The 23,687-nt window shown below is 43.2% G+C and overlaps 1 protein-coding gene across 5 annotated transcripts in view; it reads right to left on the bottom strand.

Moving 5' to 3' along the window:
* Positions 1-23,687, bottom strand: part of colq (collagen-like tail subunit (single strand of homotrimer) of asymmetric acetylcholinesterase) — a 174,752-nt gene that overhangs the window by 14,795 nt on the left and 136,270 nt on the right. For all 5 annotated transcript variants that reach the window (XM_038797297.1, XM_038797298.1, XM_038797296.1 and 2 more), the window contains 3 exons: positions 11,925-12,021; positions 5,363-5,502; positions 4,024-4,143 (listed from right to left, as the gene is read on the bottom strand). In XM_038797297.1, the coding sequence (XP_038653225.1) occupies positions 4,024-4,143; positions 5,363-5,502; positions 11,925-12,021 (357 nt within the window). The remainder of the gene's footprint in view (positions 1-4,023; positions 4,144-5,362; positions 5,503-11,924; positions 12,022-23,687) is intronic.

Genomic DNA, 23,687 nt, shown 5'->3' on the forward strand with positions numbered 1-23,687 from the left:
GTCCCCCCAGCCCCCACCAGCTCCTTCTTGACCCTACCAGCAGCAACCCGGTATTCCCCTCTCCCCCCCTCCCTTCCCCCCCAGGCTAGGAACCCTCCCAGCCGCAAACCTTCTTCCATTGTACTTCCGTGGGTCAGCTAACTTCTGCTGACCCCGGAAACTCCCGCCAATAGCCCGACCCCTCCCGAAGTGGGATCATCCCCCAATCTATCCCTCCTCCTGGCACCGCTCCAGCGCGGGGAAGAACCAGTTAAGGCCCCGCCTCCCCCGTCACCATCTCCACCCCCAGCCCCGCTGCGTGGGAAACCAGAGGAAAGCCCGCGCTTTTGCACTGCCCCACCGCACCCTTCTGACGCAGCTCCCAAATATCAGCCCCACTCCATACCCCCACTCCGGCATAGAATACAACATACCCCCCCCGACCCTCCCCTCAAGATACACAGCCCAGACAATGTCCCACAGCACAAAAACAAAAACATAGCAGAACGACCCCTCCGTAAATAACCATATCAAAATTGCAAAAGTACTAAAACAAGAAGAAAACAACAGAAGAAAAAGAGAACACAGCAACAGCAGAATCCAGCACTAATATCTTACAACCGACCTCGCAACCCCCAACCCCTAGTTCAAGTCCAGTTTCTCCGTCCGCATGAAGGCCCACGCCTCCTCCGGGGAATCGAAATAATGGTGCCGGTCCAAATAAGTTACCCACAGGCGCGCGGGCGGCAACATTCCGAACTTTATCTTTTTTCTATAAAGCACCTCTTTCGTCCGATTAAATCCGGACCGCCGCTTAGCCACCTCCGCACTCCAGTCCTGGTAGATCCGCACTACCCCATTCTCCCAATTGCTGCTCTTCACCTTCTTGGCCCAGCGCAGCACGCACTCCCGATCACTGAACTGGTGGAACCTCACCAGCACCGCACGCGGGGGTTCATCTTCCTTGGGCCTCCTGGCCAGCACCCTGTGCGCTCCCTCCAGCTCCAAGGGCAGATGGAGAGATCCGGCCCCCACTAGCGAATTCAGCATTACAGCCACATAGGCTGTCAGGTCCGATCCCTCCAGCCCCTCTGCAAGGCCCAAGATCCGCAGGTTTTTCCGCCTCATGCGGTGATCCAGCTCCTCAAAGCGTTCCTGCCACTTCTTGTGGAGTGCTTCGTGCCCCTCCACCTTACTCACGAGGACCACGGCCTCCTCCTCTCGTTCAATGGCCTGCGTCTGCAACTTCTTGATGGCAGCACCCTGGGTGGACTGAATCTCTGACAGCCTTCTGTTCGTATCCTGCAGAGAGCTCAGTACTTCATCCTTGAATTCTTTAAAGCAGCGCAGGAGATCAGTTTGTTGTTCCTGGGCCCAGAGTCTCCATTCCTCTGGAGCACTGTCGGTGGCCATCTTGGATCCCTTCCCCCGTTTTTTCTGAGGAGCTGCTGCTGTTTTTTCCCCCTTTCCACTCCGAGTTCGAGTCATGGACTGCAGGGAAAGTCGTTCAGCACACCATCCCCCACCGGGAGACATCGAAAAATTTCCGTTTTGGGCTCTCAAAAGAGCCGAAAAATCTCTTTAAAACGGGAGCTCCCAAATGTGTGGCTTACTGATCCATCACAGCCACCGGAAGTCTTACACAACTATTCTGATTGAATTTGAAGGAAATTTAGCCCAGTGACATGAAATTATAACATTCTGTCCGAAAGCCAAGCAATCACCTATTTATGCCATCAACCTGACAGTTCAGAATTAATTGTCCTCAATTTTCCTCTATTTCAAACTTATATAAAATGTTCCACAAAATAAACAATTCGGGGAGAAATTTTCTCAACAGACAACTATACAGTTTGTACAAATTTTCTTCCCTTTTCACTAACCCCCCCCCCCCGCGAAGAACAGCTCCTCAAACACAGCCATGAATATCCCTCACCTTGCCTCAAAACCCTCCGCTGAACCCCTTAAGCCATCCTTGACATTTTCCAGCCGAAGAAAATCTTATATAGTTCCCCAGCTAGGCCGCCTCTCCAACAGAATTCTTCGCCGGGCAATCAGGGAGGTGAAGGCCACAATGTGACCGTTGTCCACTCCATTAGCTCCCTCTTCTCCGATATCCTGAATTATGCCACAAAAGAGTCTGGCTTAACCTCCTCCCCCACTGTCCTTGTTAGCGCTGCAAACACTCCCGCCCAGAATCTCTCCAACTTTTCGCAGCCCCAGAACACATGCGCGTGATTCGCTGGTCCCCGCCCACACTTCTCACACTCGTCCCTCAAACCCTGGAAGAACCCACTCATTCTTGCCCGAGTCATATGTACCCTGTGTCCCACCTTGAACTGTATCAGGCCTCCTCAATGACTGTTGTGGCTCGAAACTAGATCATGGCATTGTGAGATATGAACTCCACTTTGAGACTCAGAGACTCATCTCTGCATCTTCTCATGATTTCCTGGCAATTGATCCAATTGATATATGGTTCGATAGATGAGCGGTAGTTATATAAATAGCATACCAATGCAGAAAACCTGGATGCTGCTGCATCATCTGCCATTTATATTGTTTCAATATGGGTGTAGGGGTTGTTTAGATGGGGAAAAACAATAATTTTGCGGTCAGCATTCACAGAGAATAGCCTTAAATACATGGGGCCATACCCAAAGACATGCTGGGAATCCCTTTCGGAAGTTGCCAAGTAAGGTTTGTACGGCAATTGCCCAGAAGTACAAACCTCCGCTAGGCAATTGCCCCGTACTGGGAATCATCTAAAATGGGATTTAAATTGCAAACTTTGGATGGTTCAGACTGGGCTACACCAATAGTTACCCAGAAGAGATTAGAAAGTTTAAAACCACTTCTAACTTCTGGGTGACTATCGTATGCACCCAGAACGAACCCTCACAGGATTCTTTCCCCACCCCCAACTACCTTTTCCCCCACACCCCTCGACTATGCCACTCATGGGATTCTTCCCACCACGCCGCCCGGGCAGGCCTTACTCTCAACCCCACCAGAATGGTGACTGTATTTTGGGGTTAATTTGCATAGTGGTTAGAAACCCCAATTTCTTCTTTCCAGTGATGAATGTGAGAGACTGAGCATCAATCACAAATATATGTAAGCTTCATCGTTCGTGGTTGTCGATAATACAATCTGTGAAAAGAGATTCCAACTCCCCTATACGTGGTTGAGGTTAATAATTAGGTGTTAGACTGCAGGGTTCTGTGTTTATGGGGTAATATTTTCAGAATTGTTACCTCTCCTTGTATTTACATTTTGATTGGCTTGAAGCCAAGGCCAGCCTGGCATTGATTCCCTGTAATATTTCTTCACCGAGCCATTGCAATGGAGGAGGGAAATATCTCAAAAATGAACACGGTGCAATCTGCTGCCATCCTATTCACTTCACCCGTGGTTGCAATTAAGAGGATTCACTGAATGTATTTTAGAAGAACTCACTTCTAGACTCTAAAGATATCAAAGGGTATGGGGAGAACGTGAGAGTGTGTTGCTGAGATAAATGATCAGCCATGGTTATACTGACGGCAGAGCAGGCTCAAAGGGCCAAATGGCCTGCTCCTATTCCTACTTTCCATGTTTCCATGACACAGCCTCGAGAGGGAAAATGAAGGCACAGCTATGAATATCAGAATTTTATCTATAACTATTGAAATGGCTTTATAGCACTGACAGCTTAAACCCAATGTTCCACCTTTATATTCATACAGTCCAGCAGATGTCACTCTACTATGACTAGGAAAACAGTTTGCATTTCCAGGAATACTGAAAACTGGAGACCTATCTTTTTAATAGCTGGTGTTCACATTGCATCGTTCTAGGGACTTTTCACAGTAACTTCATTGCAGTGTTTATGTAAGCCTACTTGTGACAATAAAGATTATTAAAAAATTAACACAAATATGTGAATAAAAATAAAAAGAGTGGTAGGAGAAAAATGCAGATTTGCCGTTATGCTGTTACTGTCACCCTTCATATTCCAAAATAAAAGTTGAAGGGAGGACACAACAATTAAACTCTCACTACCTGAACTGGCAGCCATCCAACGGTGTCCTTGAAGTACAATGACCTCTGATCTTTCCGGAAGGCCAGTGCATTTTCAGTGTTCAGTTTTTCGAGCTCTTCTTCGCTATCTACAACAAATATCTAAAAAAGAAAATGGAACTATTTCTCATTTCATTAAATATTGTTTTGATGTTACAATACTTTTAATGAACCCAGGATGGATATGGCGTGATTACTTGAAGCAAAAAAGAATGTACGAACTACATGACCTTTCTGATTGCAGTAATTTAATGAGCAGGTCCCAATCATATACATTGGATATGTAACTGTAGACCAGATCTTCCGAGGGCTGGCAATCACATTTGGATTGCCACTTCACTCCTATTTTTTTGCACCAAGGTGGAGCGCCACATTTCTGGCCCTGACATCTGAACTGGGCCTCTTCAGAAATGCGACACTCTCACCCTTCACTGTTCTCGGAGTCCTTCCTCGTCTTGCAGGACCGTCTGCACTAGCGGCTGTATTTTGGTAAGTCACTATTCACCAACACACTGAGAAGCTTTGGGACACTGTGTTCGTGAATGAGTTGAAGTGACACAAGTGGGGTGGTTAGGATAGCAGAATGGGCATGGTAGTCAAGTCAGGTTGGGGAGTAGGAGGGTAAGGGGGAAGTCAAAGGGTCGGGCGGTGGGAGTTGATGAGGGGCTGAGTGAGCTGGAAGGTCAAAGGGAAGGAGTCAAAGTGTCAGGAATGGAGTCGGGGGTTCTGTGGTGAGTTGGAAGGTCAAAGGGGGGAGTCGGGGGCGAAAGAGAGGGAGGCAGAGGGTTGGAAGTTCAGTTGGGAGCTCGGAGGGAGTCAGTAGGCCAAGGAGGGAAGTCAGGGGTCAAGGAGGAGAATCAGGGGTCAAGGAGAGGGAGTCAGAGGTTCGGAGATAGAGTCGGGAATCAGAGGGCCAAGGATGGAATTGGGAGTCAGAGGACTGGGGGTGGAGTCAGGGAGTCAGAGGGTCATGAGGGATAGGGGTGGGCTGGGGGGAGGGGAGTTAAAATAGCAATCTACACAGACAAATGTAATATTTATTTTTAAAGACTTTCTGGACCTAAAATAAATAACACAAGGTGATTTTCCAACTTTGTTTCCTGTTACGTGTTTCACTTAGAGGAACATCTTAACGTCACCCCTGCATCCATATCCAATCACATCATGGTACTCATAACTGTACAAACATATGTACATACACACACACATCTACAAAATTAGCCACGTTAAATGCAGAATTAGAACTAAATTGGATAGTGAGTCAATAAGCCAAATATTTTTGGAATATAAATTTTGGTTTCCACCTAAAATGCGTACTTACTGCTGGTACTTGTGGAGAGTTGATCAATGGTGGGAGCTCACCGTATGATGGATTGCTTACGGTCTGAGGGAGATTACAGTAACATCTTCCTACTGGCCCTGGGAGTCCTCTTTCACCCTTTGGTCCAACTATTAGGCGATCTTTATATGAAAACGAGTGAGTTAGTACTTAATAATTACCAGTCAGGAACAATGTGCCTCTACTTTTATTGCACTGCATGGTAGAGTAATTTCAGTGCACATTCCATACGTCTTATACACGTTAATGCATTACTATTGAAAAACCATGCAGTAAAATAAACCTCCTTCAAGTAATCTTTGCTAGCCATGTGGGAAAGATATTGCAGGAGGTAGGGGGAGAGGAGCTAGCATAGTACATCAGACAGCATTCAAAGGAGTACGTTCTGAGTGATTTTGCATTTGCAAGTCATATAATAAAAGCTCATGTGATAAAAACAAAATACTGCAGATGCTGGAGATCTGAAATAAAACAAAGTTCAGGGAAAACTCAGCAGGTTTGGCTGTATCTGTGGGATGAGAAACAGAGTTAACATTTCGAGTCCAATCTGTCTGCTCTTCAGAACCAAAGTTCTTCAGTTCTGAATCCAAAGCATTAACTCTTATTCTCAATCCATGGATGCCACCAGACCTGCTGAGTTTTTCCAGCACTTCTGTTTTTATTTATTGCGGTACATTGCTGTTCATGCCAGGTGAACACTGGACCGATGTCCATTTGTACAGTACCAGATAAACAATTACCTTCTATCAGGAGTGGACTGCAAACCAGGCACGTGAGGCAAGATTGGACTGCAGGTGGATGTTGGGGAGGGGAGTATGAGGGCAGACAAAAGCTTGGTCAGCGAATTTAAAGGAGCGCCATAGAGGAGGAAAGTGAGGAAAGGAATTGAAGAGGTTTAGGGAGGGCAATCCAGAGCTAGAGATTAGACACAGTCATTAGTTGTGCAGCAATTAAAACAGAGGCCTGAATTGGATGAGAGAGTTGCCCAGCTAGTCCCAAATCCTGCCCACTCAGAAATGCACTGTGATTAATTTCAGGAAACCGACACAACGTCTGGTGCCAGTATTTCCTGGGTCTGTCTGCCATCTGATCCCACACCTGACTAGGTCCAAAATTCCTACTGCTTGTGTCCTCTTCATACCTTACTCTCCCATCTAGCTTTGTATCATCAGCAAACATGGATGCATTACACTCAACCTCTTCATTTAAGTCATTAGTATAGATTGTAAACATGGGACCCCTGTACAGATACTTGTGGCACCTCACCAGTTACACTGTATCAACTTGAAAATGATCTGTGTCTTCCTTTTCTCAGCTCTCTGTCCTGAATCAATCCGTTAACCGTGATAATATATATATATCCCCAGTCCCATGAGCTCTTATCTGGAAAATCCCTTTGTGCATTATTTTATTGGATCTTGAAAAATCCCTTTCAAGATCCAAATATACTGGGGTGGATTCTCCATTGCCTGAGGCTAGTATCGGGGTTCCTGATCAGGCGGAGAATGGAACATAGAGGGAAAAACAGGGTTAGCATCCATTGCAATGAGGATGGAAAAAGAGAAGAGGAAGCACTCAGCTGCTTTTGCTGTGGTGAGGAACTGTTAATCATAGAGTGTTTATAAACATTGTGGTTAGCATCTAAGCAGGGCACTTCAGATTCATTCATGCATGAAGGGAAACATAGATGGCCAATCCCCCAAGCAGCTGTCTCTGGGGTAATAAAACTGTCACTCACTGGCTAATGCACTTAATGGCTTGTAAAATTGATTGGGAGATTTGAATTTCAAAGGCTGTCAAGGGATTTGAAGCCCATTACAGTGTATTGGATTCCCAGGAAGCCTTTGGCATGTGCAACAGCTGCTGCTTTAAACACTTTTGTCTGAGACAGCAAATGTTAGGGAAGGATAAGTGAAAATGCAGTGACTTTTCACTTTACTGCCTGGACTGCCCTTCAGCTTTCAGGCAGGGATGACTGATGGGAGTCTCTGGGGGTGGGGGGGAATGGTCTCTGATGGAGGTTCTGATGGGCAGTCTGATGGGAGATGCTGGTCGGGTCACTCTCATGCGTGCCTGCTTTGGCATGGTGGGGGGGGGGGGGGGGGGATGGCCCAATATTGCTGTGGTGTGTGGCTGTCCCCATTTGTCAGCAGGGGAGTGGGATTTGCATTGTTGGGGGCGGGGGGGGGGACCTCGATATCGGGTTGCCCACTCAAAATGACGGCCTGGTAATGGGTTATCGAGCCCTCCCCATGCATATATTGGCATGGTGAAGGAAGAGACCCGCACCTGGGCGTCGCACCTTGCACCAGCGGAGAAGAGTTGCGCTTCTCCACTGGTGGACACACTTAGTCTCCTTAACGGAGAATCCAAGTCACTATATTCACTGGCTCCCCTTTATCTATCCTGCTGGTTACATCCTTAAAAACACAATTTTCCTTTCATAAAACCATGTTGGCTCTGAATAATGGTATTAGGATTTTTGAAATGCCCTGCCACTGCTTCCTTAACATTGGATTCCAGTGATGGATGTCAGGTTAGCTGGCTCCCTGTATTTTCTCTTCCTCTTTTCTTGAATAGTAGTGTTACATTTGCTACCTACCAAGCCACAGGGACCATTCTAGAATATGGAGAATTTTGCAAGATCAAATTAATGCATCTAATGGCTCTGTAATAATCTCTTTAAGAACCTGAGGATGTAGATCATCAGATGCAGGAAACCTGGCCGCTTCAGTTCCATTAATCTCAACAGTACTTTTTCTTTATTAATGTTAATTACTGTAAGTTTCTCACTATCATTAGATCTTGGCTTCCCATTATTTTTCAAATATTTTTTGTGTCTTCAGACAGAGAGAGAAAGGGTCAGATTTTCACAGCGTGAGGGAGAGACTCCATGAGCATTTAAAATGCTGGACAGGGTCCAATTGTATAATTTTCATTCCCATTCCCGGTGCCCCCTTTTTCGCTGGTGCAAGAGATTCCCAACTTGGCTGGCTCCATTGCAGGAGTAGGCATCTCCTAACCCTCCGCAATTTTTGTAGTGTTGGGCTAGATTCTCAGGGAATTGTGGTTTGCAGCCCCTCGGAGGAGTCATGAACCATAGTCTAGGTATAGAAATGTTATGAAAGATAGATTTACTAGGTCTTACCAAATTTCTCCTCATACCATTCCATGCTCCCACCAACATCCAATGGCCCCTCATATCCTCAATTCGAACTCATGACTCCTACCTACCCCCAATGGCCCCTCACACCCTCCATGCCAACATATGCGCCCATCCATTTCCAATAACCCCTCTTTCCTCATGCCAATTATTTCCTAGCACCCACCTCCAGTACCCTCTCATACCCTCTATATTATCATTAATGTTTTCTATTGGCCACAGAGGGATCACTTTACCCATGGACTTTTTATTTCTCAATGAAATGTATATTTGTTGAGAACTATGAAATATTTATTTAAATGTTCACTTTTACTTCCATGCCTTCTCTGAGCTCATCTTGTCCATGAAACATTCTTCCTGCTCCCTCAACCCTAGTAGCACAAAATTGCTGACAACCCACCTTCTCCTCCTGGACCCCATGTTAGCTGATATCATTAAGCTCTCTCTCGATAGATACTGTGCTTTTCTCCTTTAAGTCATCAGCCCTCTCCTAAAAAAAAATCCCTTTACCTTGACCATCTTTGCAAACAATTGCCCCACCTTCAACCACTCTACACCAAAGTCCTGGAACATACTGTGATCTCCCATATCCATTATCCCCAGACTCCTGGGCCGGGATTCTCCGAGCCCGCGCCAGGTCGGAGAATCGCCGGACAGGCTGGAAATACCCGCCGTGCTGCTCCCACGCGATTCTCCGGCGACCGGAGAATCGGCGCCAATCACGCTCGCGCAGTTGACGCAGCCACCACGGCGATTCTCCGCAGTCGACTGGCCGAGTTCCCGCCGAGTTCCGCTGGCATGGTTCCAACCTGGTACCACCCGGTGGGAGCTTGGACCCGCGGCTGCAGTGGCCGTCCTGGTGGGGGAGGGGGGGGATCAGACTCCGGGGAGATCCTGCATGACGGCCAGGCCTGCGATCTGGGGCTACCAATCGGCAGGCGCGCGCGATCTGGACACCGATCTCCTTCGGCCACCATGTGCATGTGCAGTCATGGAAAGGGCCATCACACTCTATCGCGGACCCATGCCGGCAGTACTGGGCCGCGTATCGGCGCCTGAGCAGGGGCCACCTATTCGGTACTGTGCTGCGGTGTTTATGCCAGCGTCAACACTTGGCCGGGATTTTGGAGAAACCCAGCCCATATTTAAATCCCTCCAATCATGTTTCAATCCCTGCCCCCTCTGCTGAAATGGCTCTTATTAGCGTCACAAATGACACCCTATTGACTGTGACAAAGGTAAGCTAGTCTTTTCCACTTGGCTGCAGCTTTTGGCGCCATTGACCACAACACCCGCCTACAATGCCTCTTCACTTTCAGTCAGCTTGGCAAGACGTCTCTCACCTAGTTCTATCTAGTCATGACAAGAGTATCCTTACAACGACTTCTCTTTCCACTAATGCACCACTGCCTATGGCACCCTCAAAGGATCTATTCTTGGCCCCCTCCCATCTTTTAACAACAAGTTGAATCTCAAAGACATCATTTGAAAACAGAACATTAGTTTTCAAAGTGCATTGACGACACCCAGCTCTGCCGTCAACAGGGCCTCTCTGAACTCCTCCACTGTTGGGACATTATCAGAGTGCTTATCCAACACCCGGGACTGAATGAGCAGAACATTCTTAGAATTAAATATTGGGAATAGGGCTGCACAGTGGCACAGTGGTTATCACTTCTACCTCACAGCGCCGAGGACCCAGATTCGGTTCCGGCCCCAGGTCACTGTTTGCACATTCTCCTTGTGTCTGCGTGGGCCTCACCCCCACAACCCAAAGATGTGCAGGGTAGGTGGATTGGCCACGTGAAATTGCTCCTTAATTGGAAAGATTTTTTAAAAAGAATTAAATATTGGGACGTCTGAAGCCATTGTTTTCGGTGCCTGTTCCAAGCTCCATTCCCCTGCTACTGACTCCACCCCTTTCCTTGGCAACATTCTGAGATTAAATCAGGCTGTTCACAACACTGTTGCCATGTTTGATCCTGAGACATGCTTCCAAGCACATATTTACACTATCACTCAGACCTCCTATTTCAATCTCTGTAGCATCACCGTTGAATCAGTTCATCTGTTGCAGAAATCTTTACTTGTTCCACGATTGCCACTTGGCTCGACTATTCCAATGCACTTCTTTTTTTTCAGAAAATATTTTATTGAGGCATTTATTATTTTAACATTTTAAACAAAGTGATCCAACACACACAAAAAAATACAATGCACGTCTAGCTGGTCTCCCACATTCACCCCTCTGGAAGCTTGACATGGCTCAAAACTCTGCTGCCCATATTTTAACTTGCACCAAGTCCCATTCACTAATCGCTCCTAATACATGAACCCCTACAATTGTGGAAAGTCATAAAGCAGCACCTCGCTTCCCCTCTGTCTGAATTCTCACTCTTATTGAGGAAATGGTATAGCAAGCCACTCAATCCAAGGGCAATTAATGATGGGAAACAATTGCTGGCCTTGCCAGCGATGCCCACATTTCATGAAAGAATACCTTTAAATTTAAAATGTTCTCATTAAATTCCATTTATGACCGCTCTGTGTGGTCATACTTTATTTTATTCTGCTTCTTTAATGTTAACATTTATTTTAAATGTGTTAATATCTCCACTAAAATAGTATATAGAAAGTCACACAGACAACATTAATGGACCAATTTATGCCGTCAGATATAACCTAGCATTGCAGTGAGGAAAACAGCGCATTTGGGACCGGAGTGAACAGGGAAAGCAACTGTGTATCTTCGTAATTAAACAAGCTGTAATGGATCATGTAAGGACTGAGAATTAAATATAAATTAGAAGGGGGGAATTTAATGTCAAATCAAGTACAGAAAAGAAATAGGGGTAAAACACAGGATCAAGAAAGAAAGAGGCAAAATGGATGCAGAAAGTAAAAGTAAAAAATAAATTCAATTTGAAATGTTTGAAATCTCCAAAATCAGTTCCTACAGGAAATCATTAATTTTCAGTGCCAAAGAGGTTGTCTGGCAGTACTTAAAACCTATGCCATTGTTAAATGGCTACTTAGGCTGAAATGGACAACATTTAACTTTTTCTGGTGAGTTTGGTTCATATCACATGCACAAATTCAGCAATTTACAACATTCAATGCTTTCAGTAGTGAGGCAAGCTAGAAGATTTCATTTCTGTGAAGCTAACAGTGGACCAGCACAACCCGGACAGCAAGTTTTAGATACTTCAGTTTAGCCGTGAATCTGTCCAATTGTCTGAGGTTACTGTATGATTTGTGCTTAAATAACAGTGAGCACGATTAAGCTCACTGTTATTTTGAGAGAAAAATCTGGGCCAATATCTTCTCATACCTTAAAACAATTGTACTTCTCCCCATCCATCAATGTACAGAGTTTCTCACCTGATGTTGATATCCCAGGTGGACCAGGACGACCAGATGGTCCTGGTGGACCTGAAGGTCCCATAATTCCAGCTGGACCAATTTCTCCTTTTCGTCCCTTATAGATAAAGAAAAGTATGTTATGTGACACAATGGACTGCTTTTGGAAATTAAAAGTATCTGATGAAGTAAATAGATTTCATGCTTCTATCAGAAAACATCTTGAAATGAAAGTCAATGTAACATTTCTTTTAAACTAAAAAAATCAATGGGTGTTGTTTTATTTTCTCTTTATTCATGATCATCATTTTATGGACATAACATCGGGCAGATATTACAGGGGCGCTTTCAGAAAATTCCACATTTGGCATGGGGATTTATTGGGTGCCAATGTGAGATTATAACCCGATAGCTCCAATTCTCCAAATGTGCTTGTAACAGGTAGAAAAGATCCCGAAGCTGCCCTGCAGCCTTTTGAGGTCCAAATAGAGCTACGACCGGTTTCAACTAGATTGGTGAGTCATTACAAACATAAGCATACAAAAGATAATAAGGAATGTTCAGTGTTCTTACAGATCATTAAGCAATGATAGGGCATGCTTTCCGCTATTAGGATTTGTGAATGGCACAGAAGCAGCTGCCTGACCCTTCAACTGTGTTTCAATGCCTCGTCATTTCATGAGAGATGAAATGTCTTTGATTTGCAAATGATTCTAGCAAAGGCATTTCAGCCCAATGCCTGTTTATCATGGTTAGCCCCACATATAGGTAGCTGGACTTTTATATTCTCTGCAACTTATGAGTTGGCCAAATATCACTTAAAACTCTCTCACAAATTGATTCATTGGTTACATCTACAAATAAAAAATTCACAACAAACAAGGGAGAATCAATCAATGAACAAACATTTGGCACAGGACTAAAACAATTGAACAACATACTCACTAGAACATGTAACTCCATCATACTGTGTTAACTCAACATTATTGCATGTATACAGCTCTTCTTTTTCCCTGTCTGGTTGGTGCTGTCTAACTACAAAGCTGAAGAAAGGAATCTTTTAATTAAGAGCTTTGATCTGACTGAGGGCACTTCAGACCAATCCGCATCCAACAACCTGCTCTGAAAACTCTGCTCACATTTTGACAAGTGTGACAAATTCCCTCACAGACAATACAGAACATTTGAAAATAATCAACAACATTTTAACTAAACCAACCCATAATATTCTTTTTTTTAAAATTCAATTCTCCTTATCTCTCAACATTAACAGATCCTTAAAAAAATTCCAGGATCCAAATTTGCACTTCACCAAAAATATTCAGTTCTTCCTTGGCTTTATCTTATCCATATGTCAGGTTTCTTAGAAATTTGTCTATTATTTTTGGAGATACATTGTTAACAGACTAACTGGGCAAATAGATTACTTCCACCCTCGAGGTAATAATTCAATTTCATTCACTTTTAGAAAACAAAATCTAAATCCAGAGCGTTGCTGTTAAGGAAGCTGGTGGTCCTTTGCGTGCGGTACAGCTTAGCCTTTGCCCATTTCTGGCATTGCCTACATGGTGCCCATGAAAGGGCACTCACACGCACATCTATTGCATGCACCTGGAGCTTTGGAACTGGTATTGGCATGACATCAAAAAGCCAGAGTGACTGATTTGACACTCTAATTACAACTTGTATTGCACAGGACCATTATTTTTTACTGCCACTCACCAAAGAACACCTTTCGACTGTAAGGGGGGGCCCAGCACTAATATTATTTAAAGGCTAGACTCTCAACCTGCAGGTAAGGCAATTTAGAATAATGTCTGCTGTTTCAAATTTTCCGGAAGTACCGTAGGCTGTTTTGAAAGTGTTGTTGGACTTGGCAGTGAGTGTTGCTGCATCCTCACAGGGAGAGCAAATGATTCGGTGACCTTCTACATATATGTCAATGGCAGAGGGAGTGAATATTGAGGATTGTATATGGGGTTCCGGTCAAACAGGCTGCTTTGCCTTGGATGGTGTCGAGCTCCTTGAGTGTTGTTGAAGTTGCACACATTCAGGCAGATGGAGAGTATTCCATCACAGTGCCCCCTAGATGGTAGACAGGTTTTGGGTGTTAGGAGGTGAGTTACTCACTGTAGGATTCCCAGCCTTTGATCTGCTCTTGTATGTGGCTGATCCATCAATGTATGGTCATTGGTAACCCCCGGGATGCTGATAGCGGAGTGTTCAGCGATAGTAAAGCCATTTAATTTTATGGGAAGATGGTTAGATTCTCTTTTGTTGGAGACAGTTATTGCCTGGTGTGTGTGTGTGTGGCATGAATGTAACTTGCTATTTATCAGTCCAAGTCTGAATTTTGTCCGGGTCTTGCTGCATATGGACATGGACTGCTTCAGTCTCTGAAGAGTCTTGAATGGTGCAGAACATTGTGCAATCATCAGCGAACGTCTCTATTTCTGACATTATCATGGAAGGGAGGTCATTAATGAAGAGGCTAAAGGTGATTGGGCCCAGGGCACTCCCCTGAAGAACTCCTGCAGCAATATCCTGGGGCTAAGATGATTGACCACCAACAATCACAGCCATCTCCCTTCCCACTGACTTCAATTTTGATGCCACACTCGGCCAAATACAAATACCTGTAGTATCTAGATGTTAGGTTTGAGTTCTGAGTGTGAGTGAGTTTTGTGGGTGTCATGGGAGTGTTCCTTTACGAAATGTTTGCATTATCACATGACTTCAGTGATGTCATTGTGTGGGTGGAGCTGGGCTGCGGCTCTGGGATTTACTTTCATTTTGAGCTGGGAACTGGCTGTGGCTCTGAATTTTACTTTCGGTTTACACAGTTGGAAGGTGATTCAGACAAAGAAGGCTTCTCTTCTCTCTCTCTATCTGCACGTTAAAAGGTGTCCAGATCATGTGATAATTTAAAAGTGATAACTGTTTTCTGTGAAGAATTCAAACCTACTGTTTTGATGAAAGGGTTGTTCTGGTTTTATTGGATGTTGTTATTAAGTTGAAACAGCAGAAAGGGAAGCTATCAAGGGTTCTATATACACCGGAGCTATGTGAGCTATTTCTGATTGCAGTTGATCAAAATGCTTACTGTGTGTGTTTATAAAAATGTTAACTGAATTCATAGAATAAACTGTTTTTGATTAAAAGTGCTTAAGGCTTCTGTAGAATAACACCTGAAAGGTAGGCCCTTGTGCTCCTCATAACCAAAATCTATAAACTGTTGTGGGTCAGGTGAACTCCATGATATACTTTGGTGTTCTCTAAAAGCTGGCTCATAACATGAGTGAGTGACAGTAATGTGTTACATTGAACAGTGTGTGAGGTTATTATCATGGCAGGTAGGAGATATCATGTGAAGATGCATTCACTGACTTTGACCACCCAGTTTGACTTTTTGTGGCACCGTTCTTAGGTCCTTGGGGTCAAACTCCCAACATTGAATGTTCTTCAGTTCATCTCCTGCACTAAAACATCCAGCATCGTGAACCGAGGAACCTTCTTTGTTCATGGCTACTTCAATTGTGCAGCTCATTCACGCAGCCAATATCAGTATAGGCAGCTGGCAGTAGTTGCCTTCCTTATATGCAAGTCCACTTTAAAAGGGGCATACGCCCTTTAAGGAGGTGGGCTGTATGACATGCTGTCTGCACACTCTATTCGGCCCCCTGCAGAGCTTGCTTGCTCAAGACACTTGATGTTCAGGCCCCTTTTGGACCAATGTTACAATTGGGTAAAATAAGCGGCATAACCAAACATCCATGCTGCCTACCTCCACAGCAAATGGGTGCAGGCTAGTTGCCTACAAAACAGCACACGCCAATTATTGTTCACTCAAGTTCATCAAATGTGTAATGAAGTAGCTGACTCCAGAGGTATCGCCGGCAGGTCAAAAGAACTGTAAGATTGGAAAGTAGTGAATATAACTCCTCTATTCAAGGATGAAGGGAGACTGAAAGTAGGAAACTACAGAAAAGTTAGCCTGACATCTTTCAGATGGAAATTGCTAGATCTATTATTAAGGAGGACATAGCTGCATCACCATGCCAAGGTAGCAGTTGTGGCAAATGTATTGTCCGGTATATTACCTGCTGTGAACTATGTGTTTGCTATGCCCTCAAATGTTATCCTCCCCATCTCCTGTTCCATTCATATCCAACTGGTGCTACATGCCATTGCTCTGGGACAGTCAGCCTGTTTGTATTATTCAGATTTTGCGCTGATGTGGTAATACTTTTAAACTTTATTAAATTCACTAATATCAGGTCTGATCTGAAGTTAAACACTCCCTTTCCCAATTTGATGCAGAATACAGCACGTATCATCGATCTCAACAATAAAGGACCAGAAATTTCATTCACTCGTCATATGATCCTTGCTAATCATCCTTTCTGGATGGGATAAGAATTCTCAGTCAGTGGTAAGTAGAGAGGAATATTCCTTTAATATTTTCCACTGGTGTACTACCACTTTTTACTTTATTGCTAAAATTAGTAATGCAAGAAAAGTCTTCTCCATCTATAACCTATTTTCTAAACGTGATAAAGTGATGGTGTCTTCAAAAAGCCTCCATTTGTGTACGATTGATTAAAGACATTAAAAAAAATCTTACTTAATACCCCTTCAAAATATATATTACCCAATATTTAAAACATTCTTTTCTCCCGCTGTCTCTCCCCCCCCCCCCCCCCCCCCCCCCCCACCCAGTTATGCCTGGAAAAAAAAAACAGGAAATATAATACAGTACTGAGGAAAGATTTCAGGGCATGACATCACAAACCTTTTCAGGGTTCAACTGTCGCTCCAGACAGTTGGAAAATAAATTATAGCAACAGGTTATTTATGTCTACAGATATGCCAAATCTGCTTGTGTTATAAATAAGCTGTGGAAATTGAAATTCAGTAACCTTTTTTGAACAGGAATTATAAAATTAAACTGGAGTTAGAATTGAAGAGGACACGCGGGAATACAAAGTCTAGAAGATATCACTGCTGGACGGTTAATAGTTTGTGGTTTAAAATAGAAATGGCAAGATTTTTTTCTCTCCTGAATTAGTGAAAGCTTTTCAGGGGGCATCCAATCACATTGCTCGTATATTAAGAAGTCAACTAAAATACGAAGACTCTTTCAGGAAATAGATTGGACTTCGGCATGACTACCACATGGCGCCCCCCCCCCCCCCCCCCCCCCCCCTTACAATATCGACAAAATTATTTTCCAAGGGTTTTTTTAAGCTCATGGAACCAAACCAAAATGATATTGACAAAACGCGAGGCTCCTAAACCTGATATTCCAACAGGCAATACGTCCAGAAAAAAATACTTGCTCAATAAGATCCAGGGACTGGTGTTAACTCTTCAAGAGGGTATATTTTGAATGAGTTAAAATCTCACCCCTGGATTTTAATCAGTTTGCAACCACAATTCAGAATATCAGTCGATGTACTATTATTCACAAAATCTATACTGCCTGTAAATTCAGATATATCACAATAGTATTTCCAACAGCGACAAAAATTAAATTTGGAATCAAAGGAAAGAATGTGTGCAATTCCAAACATTGACAATATAAAAAAGGCAAAATGGGGTAATTTACTTCCACACAATATTAATTGCACTAGAAACAGTAAAATACTGTAAAATCAGTCTAAAGGTAAATAGAATATAGAACAGCAGTACAGCATAACCTTGTCAGTGCCAGCTTTTCGTTAACGCAGTCCAAAATTATTGTCGCCGCCATGTTCTCTTCTCTCCCGATCCTAAAGCTTCCTCTGTTTCAAATGCTTACCCCAGCCTCTTTCTTCACTCTCTTGGGAATCATTTAAAATTGGTTATCCCTTGTCACTGACTCACTTACAAGATCCTTGACAGTTCAGAAAACCTTGAAGAAATTTCCTCTTTGCTGTCTCTGCCATGGTGTAAATAATCTCAGTGTCTCAAGTCTCTTTCATTACTATAGGCTTTCGTTCTTATTATTGAGGTGATTTTTCACCTTCCGCAATGCTCAGCCTCTCATGGGATGCCAGCAATGGCACAGCCTTACTGCGATTGAACAAAATTATTGTTATTCCTACACTGCCTGCCCTTATTACGAAACCCAAAGTGCCTTTTTTACGACTTTGCTTATGAGCATCCATAGTTAAAAAATTTATTTCTGACAGAGTAGTTCATCAAAGTCTAGCCACACTCTACGGTTACATTTAGCACCACATATTTTACTGAAAGTCAAACTATTCCTCTCCGAGATCTGAGCGAATAATTTTAACTGGGGTTTGACATGGAATAATTAGCACGGAGATTTAAGTTAGAGAAGATTGAAGATTTGAGGGATGACTCACCTGTGATCTCAACTGATTCCTCATTGAGAATTGGCAGGCAATTCTTCATTGAGATATTATTCTATGGTGACTATTATACAAAAGTGATTATTTACTTTGGTATTTACTTACGCCTGGTATCTCGTTCTGCACTGCTACTGCTTGATCTTTCCTTTCTGCTGTGGGTTGTCCTTTCAATAGCTCTTGACCATTTCCTGTGAACCTGTTCACTATCCGATGTACTATCTGAACTGGCACTGCGTTTCTGTGCCCTCCGTTTTTAAACATTGTGTTCCCAATCCATTGTCTTGACACCCGCCCTGTATGCTGCACATTCAACCAGTGTTTATACTTTCCAGTGGCCTTCCCTGCTCCACTAATAACAGTTGCTTCCTTCCATTGACTAGACCCTTCAGGCAAACATGTCACATTTGTACCAACTTTTGTCAGTTGTCCTTTCGGAAAAATGGCCTGTTCTAATTCATCAGAAGTATTGTGTTCCTCCACAGAAACCCTGTCTATATCAGTTAACTGGTCCTCATAGCTCTGTAACACGTGCGTACTAAATGACCCTGGTTCCTCATCATCTCTGTCTGCTCTGTCTAAATTTGAAAATTTGTAATCTCTACCCATTATCCTTGATGAATGTACCCTAACAGTCTGATTGCCATTTTGCATAATAATTGTTTTGCCACCTATGCCTATGATCTTCCCTGGGCCATTCCATTCATTAAAATTGTCTCTCTATAGTGTACTATGTCTCCTTGCTGAAAAACAGTATTTGATGACCGTACATTATGCCTTAAAGCTCTGCGAATTCTTTCAGAGACTTCTGCTTCCAAAAAAGCTTTTCTACGACTTTGTAAGGCATTTAAATGCTCAGTAAAGGCAGAGCTAATTGTAGTCCCTTCCCAAACTGGAGGCTGGTCATCCAAAATGGACAGAATTTTAGGATATCTACCAAACACTAATTGACAGGGACTATAGCCCCCAACCATCTGCAACGAATTCTTTGCATGTACCGCCCATGCTAATTTGCATAACTTGCAATTTGGTCTACCTGCCAATATTTTCCGGAGCACGTCATCTATTACTGCATGGTTTCTTTCACACACAGCATTACTAAATGGGCTTTCCGCAGCCGTATTCAGAACTGTGATATTCACCTTTTCACACATATCCCTAAACTTATCATGAGCAAATTCTCCCCCATTGTCCATAAGGAATTTTGCCGGTGGCCCCATTCCTTTCCCTATCCAGTTTTCCACAATCTGATCTAGGATTACTCTCTTTTCTTGACTTCGTACAATGGTTGATTGACTAAATCTGGTTGCTATATCTACAAAATGCAAAATAAATATATTGTTCGCTTTATCCCGATCTTCAGGTCCAGGGATTGTCATTAAAATCCCTGGCCAAAGGTAGTGTTACTATTGGTCGTGATGGTGTCTTTCTGTACTTCCTACAAACCCCATAGTGATCACTAACCTGTTCTATCAGCTTAGTATAGTCTTCATCCCTTACCCCTGCTTCCTTTAATAAATTTCTCAGCCTCCGAGGAGACGGATGCACAAATTGCCTATGCAATTTTAATACAACACTCTTTTTATCAGCTAACGTCCCATTTCCAGCTGCCAATAACATATCCTAAACAACTGCAACTGAAATATTATTTGTCAGTACTGGAATACAATAGTGTCCCAACTGTGTAAATTGTAAGTCCACCATCTTTCCAAAACCTGTTGCCTTATCCTGTCCCATATCCAGTTTCATGTGTGCTTTCTTCATCGACGGTCTGCTCAGAAATAAAGTTATCTCACTTGATACAACATCCGTGCTAATGAAAGGATGAATTCCGGCACTATTGCAAGGGATCACCACTCTTTTCAGCGACTTCAGAGTATTATCATCCACAAACCTGAAACTTGTGGAGCTTTCAAATTCCTTAACCTTGTTACGATTTTCAGCTTTCAAAGTGTCCTGGAAACATTTATAACCAGTCAATTTCACACACAGATGTGTAGCCACTGTCCAATACAGCACAATTGAAGGATTCTGCAACCAACACCCTCATTACCGGAGTAAAACTGCTTGTTAATAGGACAATGCCTTCTTTCTGGTCACTATCTTTTTCCGCTTCCGACTCTTCCGTGTCATGTGTAGCTTCAAACACTCTATTGTTAATGTGTTGGACAGTTGAAAGCATACTGATATTGAAAGTCACACCAAAAACATCGATTTATCATACTCCGGCCATTTCTGGGTTCATTTTCCTATTTCCATTCTCCATGTCCCTCCTCCTATTGTAGGTTTTAAATGGGTTTCTGTCCTCATAATTTCCGGGACACAATCTCCTTCCATACTCTCGGAACCTGTTCGGAGCCATACGATCTCGCCATCCTGTCAGTAGTGTATCTTCCATAGTCTGTTTTATTGCTGACTGACCCATTGGGTAGCACGTTAGCATATGGTTAGCACTATGGCTTCACAGCACCAGGGTCCAAGGTTCGATTCCCACTTGGGTCACTGTCTGTGCAGAGTCTGCACGTTCTACTCGTGTCTGCATGGGTTTCCTCCGGGTGCTCCGGTTTCCTCCCACAGTTCGAAGATATGCAGGTTAGGTGGATTGGCTGTGCTAAATTACCCTTAGGTTAGATGGGATTGCAGGCATACAGGGATAGGGTGGAGGTGTGGGGTTCAGTAGGGTGCTCTATCCAAGAGCCAGTGCAGACTCGATGGGCCAAATGGCCTCCTTCTAAACTGTAAATTCTATGATTCTATAAGACCCATAGGAATTGAATGTTTCCCCAGAAACTTCTTTAAGGCCTCTATCATCTGATCGAATAAGGTATCATTATCTGCAAACTTAACTCCTGTCAAAACCAGGAGCCTATCCATATTGGGGGGATGGGACAATTGGGCGCGGCCGTTTTGGCGCGGCCGTTTGGACGCAGCCGTTTGGGCACCATGGGACAATTGGGCGCAGCCAATTTGGCGCGGCCGTTTGGGCGCAGACGACAGAAATTCTTTTAGTTTTTGTGGCTAGTAACTTGTTGCAAATTGTTGCAAGTAAATTTAAAAACCTTAAATTAGTTCATTTAGTTTAGTTCATTTGGTGATTATGAGCAAGGCTCCTCAAGTACTCAAATTTTCAAATTTAAGAACACTTTCATGTATTCTTTTATCTTTATTGTAAATTAAAAACCTTAAATTAGTTCATTTAGTTAAAAACCTTAAATTAGTTCATTTAGTTAAAAACTAAAGTTAAAAAACCTTTAGTTTAGTTCATTTGGTAATTATGAGCAAGGCTCCTCAAGTACTCGATAGCATCCATGTTTTCAAATTTAAGAACAGTTTCATGTATTCTTTTATCTGCATCTCTATACTTTTTTAGTTTTTGTGGTGGTTCATGGCCGGCTCGTAACCTTTCATAATATGCATCTCTACCTTTCTGTACTTTACGCAGGCCATCAATTAGTTTCCATATGGTGGGATGATGCATGCCAAGTTCATATTTCAATCGACGGTGGGCTGCCTCCGCATTATTGTTTGTGCGGTCTTCCCCGTTTAATGTTCTCTGATAAAGGTTCCAAATCTCAGGGCGAAATAAAGGTGTTCGTCTACCATTTCCTCGTCTGTTCAGACGACCAACATATGTGTCTTCAAACCAGTTGAGTAAATCTTGAAGTTCTTGCGGCAGTTGGGTCGCTAAAGCATCCAGATATTCATCGATTTTGTTCAAAGGTACAAAGGCAATGGCAATAATCATTTTAGCTTTTAACGCAAAATCTGGATCAGTGTTATACAAACTACGGAACCCCATACTAGCTAGATGTTTTTGCATATTTTGAGCTAAATGAAAAAAACATCCTTTTATTTGAACATCAGGGAATATGCCTTTCATAGCACTGTGCGCAGCTTGTTCATAATCACAGACGATTGAACTGGGTTTCAAGTTGGGTTCGATTTCTTTCAATAATGCGAACATTCTCGTATATGTGGTGCGTTGCTTGTTGGGCAAAAGAGCATAAACCGTAGGAGTAACTCCTCCGTGTTTTTTTACCATAATTACATATATCTGAGAAAAGAGGCTGGGAGCAATACTGAATGTGCCATCTTTAAACCACATATCAGATGTCAATAAGTGCTGTAGCCAGCTCTGTCTTCCGAAGATTAATATCCGGTCGTGACCTGGTCCGCTATCACAAAGTAAAAAATTTTCTTCCACTCCTGGTTGAGGGACATATATCCTGTAGCATTCTGGCACAATCAATTGTTGTAAATCACTTGGATTGGTGGGGGCGTTCAATACATAATTACGCTTTCTGCTTATCATTCTCCTCAAAGCAGATATATTAGGAATGGCTGGTAGACTAGCTTGGGATATGTCTGTCAAACATTCATTAACAACTACAGTCGGTGCCTCAAGGGTTTCCTGTGCTCTCTTTTTTATTTTAGTTTTCACGAGTGCAACCTCTACTTGTGCAGCAGAAGCATCACGCCAAAATTTCACTTCGCTGTCACCTTTGCTTGTTTTGTCAAAGACGTAAAGGAATCCGTTATGAACAAATTTTTCTTTACCACGTTTCGTTGATACTGCCTCAGCCATCATATGGGTATGCGAATTGGTTTAGTTAAAAAATATATAAAAAGATGGTGATAGAACGCACCAGCACCCAACTCAACGCACCCGCACCAGCAGCCAACTTAACTGAGGCTAATTCACAAATAAAGAAATGTTATTTTGGTGCCAAAACGTCAATAATGCCAATATATAACGCCAATATATAAACAGATGGTGATAGAACGCACCAGCACCCAACTCAACGCACCCGCACCAGCAGCCAACTCAACTGAGGCTAATTCACAAATAAAGAAATGTTATTTTGGCGCCAAAACGTCCGGCGCCAAAACGGTTGGCGCCAAAACGGCCGTGCCACAACGGCCGCGCCCAAATGGCTGCGCCAAAACGTACCTAACCCCCATATTGGACACTCTAGCACAGTCCAGTCACTTAAATGCCAACACAGATTGTGGAAATTCCAGGGGGTGTTTGTGCAGCCTTCTGTATAAATTCCATTATATAGTCCTCCATAGAGATATCTTTTGTTTTCCGGAATCTATCAAATTCTAACCAGGCTTCATTTGCACTTAAAAAGTCACTCTTTTGATAAATCTTATCCATAAAACAAAATAGAGTCTCCAGATCTTCTTCTGAGTCTAATTGTTCCACTTCCAGTTCAGAAAATACTTTGCTTCGGATTTTACTCTCATAAAGTAGAGAAAGAGCCAATGACATACCTTTTGTTTCCTCTTTCCCAAGGCAGTTACCTTAGTCCACACAACTGCACTTCTCCATTGGCCGTATCATCCTCTTTCAGAAAATAATGGCGGATAGTCATATCCGGCCATCTTTATCCTAGGTTCAGCCATATTTATTTTTTCCTTCTCACTC

This window comes from Scyliorhinus canicula, chromosome 5, assembly GCF_902713615.1.
Source record: "Scyliorhinus canicula chromosome 5, sScyCan1.1, whole genome shotgun sequence".
Taxonomy (NCBI): Eukaryota; Metazoa; Chordata; class Chondrichthyes; order Carcharhiniformes; family Scyliorhinidae; genus Scyliorhinus; species Scyliorhinus canicula.